This window comes from Macrobrachium nipponense, chromosome 32 (genome assembly GCF_015104395.2).
Source record: "Macrobrachium nipponense isolate FS-2020 chromosome 32, ASM1510439v2, whole genome shotgun sequence".
Classification (NCBI taxonomy): Eukaryota; Metazoa; Arthropoda; class Malacostraca; order Decapoda; family Palaemonidae; genus Macrobrachium; species Macrobrachium nipponense.
The window spans coordinates 9469500-9475866 of NC_061094.1; the positions used below are offsets into that span (position 1 = coordinate 9469500).

The 6367-nt window shown below is 38.8% G+C and overlaps 1 protein-coding gene across 1 annotated transcript; it reads right to left on the reverse strand.

Moving 5' to 3' along the window:
- Positions 1-564: 564 nt before the first annotated feature.
- Positions 565-6361, reverse strand: LOC135207093 (uncharacterized). Its single transcript, XM_064238698.1, has 5 exons — positions 6306-6361; positions 4823-4918; positions 2834-3022; positions 2307-2519; positions 565-1682 (listed from the first exon to the last, which is right to left on the reverse strand). The coding sequence occupies exons 1-5, from the start codon at positions 6325-6327 to the stop codon at positions 898-900; spliced, it is 1305 nt and encodes a 434-aa protein (XP_064094768.1). The 5' UTR covers positions 6328-6361; the 3' UTR covers positions 565-897.
- Between the last annotated feature and the right edge of the window lie 6 nt (positions 6362-6367).

The following is a 6367-nucleotide window of genomic DNA, read 5'->3' on the forward strand; positions in this document are numbered from 1 at the left end:
ATGTCTGTAGCAGGATTCGAACCCACACCTGGAATATCAGAACGGGGTCAGGTTACCCACCTGACGGAGTGTGGCCAGGTGGGTAACGTGATTTCGTTCTGATAACCCAGAGGCAGGTTCGAACCCTGTTACGGACAACAGGATTTCTTCATGTTCTTCCGTTTGGATCTCAGGGTTTGAAGTGATAAGCGTATCCTAAAAGTGGGGAGATTTCGAGATGTTAAGAAGGTATTGTGGCTATTACATTTACACACACACACACATACATATATATATATATATATATATATATATATATATATATATATATATAGAGAGAGAGAGAGAGAGAGAGAGAGAGAGAGAGAGAGAGGGAAGTGAGTGAGTGTCGCCGTGTTCAAGCAGTTAGAAGTCTCCCTTCACTAGTGAGGCTTCGGACGCTTCCAGATGGAAGTGATGCTCTCCACTCGTTCCGACAAGTCCAACAGCTTATCGAATCACAATCTGAAATATACTATAGAAACCTGAAGATAATTTTCACAGGAGGGAATCAAGCCAAGATTGTCGTTAACATACATTTTATTTTATGAGATCAGTTTACATACAAAAGTACAAATGCCATTTACTTTTCTTCCTCTAATACTTGCACCTTTTGCTGTCCCATGACCGAGGCCCGTGACCATGTTTACTTTTGGCTTCTCATGAAACAACTGAGCAGGCAAAAACAATGCCTGTAAACGATATATTTAAAACACCCTTAATAGCTTATTTTATAAATATCTACTTTTACTGATGAACTGTGACAAAAATTACAATTTTGGTAGCCAAAACAAGAACTCGGGCGGCAAGGTGACTGAAGTGAAGAGGTGCTCGGCGAATGTGGGGAGACTGGAATGGCCACCTGGTGATGACTCCTTTCTATTTGTAAAAGGGATCATCAGACATCCAGCAGGAATGTGTATTACCTTGAGCACTGGCAGTTGGTGCAGGAAGAGTTGCAGTGTTACAGGTGTAAGCAGGAGAGAGAAAGAAGACCGTGGAAGCTGAAAAACTTCTCTTGTGGATTCCCTGTTGCACGAGAGTGTCCATGACGCAGGCATCGCATTTCGCTCGGGTCAATCCTTCTCTCGCACAACTTCCCTCTTTGTTCTCTGATGATGAGCACTTGTGTTTGCAGGAACAACCCGGGTGTTCATCAGCTGCTCCCTGGACGTTCTCCTTCACCGGCAGGTGAAATACGGAATGATTTCGCTGCAGAGAATGATAAGCACCATTCAGCTCTGTCTTCCCTTTTTCATAGATGTGGTTTGAGAAAACATGACTCGCTTTAGACTTAGGAAGAGAATTATATTTAGAATCATGCAACAATGGCTGTTTAGGTTTTATGCTCGAATGAAAGATGCTCTTCTGCAAGCAATCTGTGTCCCTCTTTTTCGTGGGATTCATATTTGGCAAAATTCCATTTATCCAAGATGATGACGAGGTCAGGTCAGGAGTCAGTTGGCGTCTGCTTGGCGAATGCAGGAGATGCAAGACAGGCAGCGACGCGTCTTGGATTTTATTTGGTGGCGAATTTTTATCCTGTTTCGAACTTCTTTGCAGTTTCGGAGAACTGGAAGTCGACTGTCCACCCAGACAGTTGAGCAACGTAGCCACATCATGGAAGCCTCCCACGAAACTTCTTTCTCCTATTTTGTCGCCCCCTTGAAAGGAAGATTTTAGTGTTTACGAGATATTCACTCGATTCACGTTAAACATTCAATGAATGATAAACTGAGCGTCTTCAACTCTAAAAAACCAGATTAATACTCTTGCACCGTGAGATGGCAAAAAAAAAAAAAAAAAATGCAAGTCTACCATAAAAGGGAAAATGATTGTAAAATGAATCGCCTGGAATGTTATCTTGTATCTTGCACTTATAAGATCAAACATGGCAGCAGGTAACGGTTAGTTTTATTACATATTGAAATTCTTTATGTTGATGACTCTAGAAATTGAATTGAATATAGAATTTAGGCTAAAGGCAAAGCACTGGGACCTATGAGGTCATTCAGCGCTGAAATGTAAATTGATAGTGAAAGCTCTGAAAGGTGTAACAGGAGAAAAACCTCAAAGCAGTTGTACTATGAATCAAGTGTTAGGAGAGGCTGGAAAGTAAGAGGGAAGAAAGCGAATATGAAAGGAGGTGCAGTAAAAAAAAACGAAAGGGGTTGCAGTAGGGGCCGAAGTCACGCTGCAAAGAACCTCATCATACCTACAGTGCACGGCATGAGGTGCACTGACTACCCCTCTACGGAGATGACTAGAAAATGTACTAATCAGTTTACCTGAACAGCAAGAGGAAAGTGACCCCGGCGAGCTTCCATCTCCTTCGTAAGCGTAGTTCCGCAGGTCGTCGACAGAGGGCAGATGAGGGCACACACAACCCGTTTTGGAACTTTCGCTGCTGATAAGACTCTTCTTCTGAAGGTGGTTGGTTTGACTAAATCCACCCCGTTTTTGGAGTGCGTCTCTGGCCCCACCGTTCAGAATATCAACATCTGGATGATGACAAATACTGTATTGGATACTGTGCTGACCATTCTTGAAATCATTTCACATCATCAGTTTGCGCAACCCAAGTCTAAAGCACCTTTCAGAACAGAGAATTTCTCTGCAGGCTGAAACCTTTCAGAACAGATAATTTCTTAGCAGACTGAAACCTTTCCGAAAAAATCAAATACCCTGACAAAGAGGCTATGATTTCTCATTGAGCACATTTATAATGCAAAGCATAAAATGATCTTGAGTACATAAACTAAAAGTTTCTTGCTTCCAAGCAGAACCTTGATGCATAATTAGCAATTCCACTTACCAACAACCTCTGGGGATGGCTGAGCCGACACCTGGTCATCGGAAAGTATGTTTCTCGTAATATCGAGGCTGTGTGAGGTCATGTCGTCAGCGCCTGCGAAGTCCAGGGTGACACTGTTCTTCAAAGATTTGACATGAATCCTTCCCTGTCGGAAATGTTTGTGAATAACACCTCCAACAACGACAACTGCTGGAAGATGAATGCACGATATTTTGTGTAATTTCATATCAATGAACGTTTTAAGAGGAAAATCATTTTTATGAAATAAAAATATCCAATTCTGAACACGAATTTAAAAAAAAAACGATGGGGATCGGTTCCTTTAATCTGCGATACAGTGGCGGTTTTAACTGGGCGCCTGGTCACGTGCCCCCACCCCCAATGGATATGAATAATAGAACATTGTTTTCTTTCAATAAATCATTATTAGTAACAAAAATGTGCTTAGCCAATGACGATTTCAACAACATCAACAACTGTACAAGAAAAAAACAACAACAATTATACGTCTGTGTGTGCGCACACACACACACACACACACACACACACACACACACACACACATATATATATATATATAATATATATATATATATATATATATATATATATATATATAAACCTAAGTGGGTACCAATAATGGATTTCTAGATCCGCCACTGCTACAATAAGTCCTAAGTGAGTTATTTAATAAATCAGAGATTACGTGTTTTATCGTAAAAAAAAGTAGGAAAACAAGTTTCCTCACGGTGAGATAAACGTATGAGATAACAGAGGCATTCCATAGAAGATTCGCCATTATGACAGATTCAGTTTTATACATTTCAAACTTGGAGCGGCGACAATTTAAGCAGCATTTGTCAAGCGACTAAGATGAAACAATGAAACATATAAGTTTCATCTAAAATCTGTTTGACCTGGTTCTCTGATGACTAATGGAGCAAAGAGAACTGAATCTTAGAATAATGTAATCCCCCCTTAAATAAATATCCATATTAGTCTGCTAGAGCAAAGTGATAATACAAGTCAACTGGGAGAGTTGTCCTTACCCTTTCAAACTAATGTACTGTATATGTCTTGAACTGTATATCGGCTTGGATTTTGAAACCTTTAGGAGCTAAATCTCACGAATGAACCTTAAAAATAGCAAAGGAAACATAAACAAATAATTTGAGTTTTCTTAATTAAATTTTAATAATTGATTTCTTCCCTATTTTTTTTTTAAATCATGCAATATATGACACTAAACAGGTTAATGCTTTTCAAAAACATACTTCCACTAGTAATATATATCGTCACCCCGTGAAATATTCATAAGTGTCTACAGTGATTCCACATTTACTTCACACTGACTTCAAACTTGCAGAGTACAAGTGCAAATTATATAAAAATTTTGTTTAAGTGAGCCAATAAACCACATTCACAGGTAGTATTCATGAAGGTCGATATCCTCAACAACTCTACCTTGGCAAAACATGAAGAAATATGGTGTAATCTACGCTTTTCTAATTACCTCTACCCAATATTGACTGATATTCGTGATAACGAGAGGCTGAAACGTGTAAATAATGATGATGAAAACGGAGAGATGGCTATAGTAGATTCACATCAACCGTGCATCTGATGTGTAGGCCAGTCCCTTACGACGCTCCTGATTGTCTGTTGATAACCCCATCACAGGGCAGGAAACTCTCAGTCTCTCGAGAGAGTTCATATAGGCAGGATATATGTTCCACCTCTCCTGAGGGATACTTTTGAAAAAGCGTATCCCTCAGGAGAAGCGGAACATACATCCTGCCTATGTGAACTCTAGAGAGAGACTGAGAGTTAACAGCCCTGTCATTGGCTTATCAACAGCCAATCAAGAGCGTCGTAAGGGACTGGAATAGACATCAGATGCACGGTTGATGTGAATCTACTATAGTTGCTGGAATAGTGCAAAAAAAAAAGAAAGACAGAGCGTACTTCTCGTGAGAGGCGACCACTTACAAATGATGACGAAAATCCAGGACAAGATGGCAGCCAGAACCCCAGGGGATACGATGAATCCCGGAAGATCATCAGCAGATGCTTCACAATGATCTCCTGCAAAGTATTAACAGGGATTTGAGGATTAACTGATATATATTGAATAAATAAAGAGTCATAGTTTCCGTCGGTCTTAGGACAGGTTTTCGTTTCCGGGCAGCCTGTTTTAAATAAATAGTTTTCCATGAAGAACAAGTAGCTGATTTGAAGATTTAAGTATAAGACGAAACTCCTGATGGATACTCAAATAGTGCGGTCATTAACACACACACACACACACACACACACACACACACACACACATATATATATATATATATATAATATATACACACAAATACACACACACTACACACACACACACACACACATATATATATATATATATATATATATGCATATATATGCTTTCTTCAGTGTTGGCTTAAACAGGGAAATTGTGTTGTCTGGTCTCAATGGAACTTACCTTTAATATTGTATATTTATATTGGCGTTAAAGTAGTCTCTCTCTCTCTCTCTCTCTCACCACACACACACACACTCTCTCTCTCTCTCTCTCTCTCTCTCTCTCTCTCTCTCTATATATATATATATATTATATACATAATATATATATATATATATATATATGAGAGAGAGAGAGAGAGAGAGACTCTCTCTCTCTCTCTTATGTATGTATGCATATATATATATATATATATATATATATATATATATATAGGCTATATAACATATAGATGAGAGAGAGAGAGAGAGAGACTCTCTCTCTCTCTCTCTCTGTATGTATGATATATATATATATATATATATATATATATATATATGAGAGAGAGAGAGAGAGAGAGAGAGAGAGAGAGAGAGAGGAAAAATACATCTTAATCATGGTAAAATATATCTGCTGAAGTTACTGAAAGGACAAAGCTGCAACATCCAACAAGAAATTCGTCAGAAATACGGCTGAACAGAACACGAGGCAAAGATTAAATGACAGTTTCGTAAAGTGCAAGAATATTACGATTATCAATCAGTGAGTAAAAGAGGCCAAACTTGTGCTGGAGACAGGTCACTCTTCATTGCAGATCCGCGCAAAGAGATCGAAATTTGATGGCGTTTTTTATTTCACTAAATTAAAAATAAACTTGACTAATTACGATGCTATTAATCTTTCAATAAATAACTTGAGCACTCAAAAGTTCCATCACTGTCGTCTGTCAGTTTCCAAGTCAGGACAGAGAATATAAGAAGAGTAAATAAGTAAGTTTTATTCAGGGTGCTTGATGTGGTTTTAGACACAAAAACGTCATTAATCTAACTGCAATGACACGGCATATTGGGCTTCAATTTTAAAAGACCAATAACAATTCCCTAAAAAGAATTTGGTGAGCAGCAATTCCTGTTCAAATATTTTTGAGAGAGAGAGAGAGAGAGAGACTCTTTTTCTTACCTACGTGAGAAGGACTGCACATACAGGCATAACCAGGATCTTTGTTGACGCAAGTACCACCG

Coding starts and splice junctions, on each gene's coding strand:
- LOC135207093 (XM_064238698.1), bottom strand. CDS start 6,327: ATGTGCAGTCCTTCTCACGTAG. Junction 2,520..2,833: donor GCCATCCCCAGAGGTTGTTG/GTAAGTGGAATT, acceptor GTCATCATCCAG/ATGTTGATATTCTGAACGGT. Junction 1,683..2,306: donor ACTTTCCTCTTGCTGTTCAG/GTAAACTGATTA, acceptor CTTCCTTTCAAG/GGGGCGACAAAATAGGAGAA.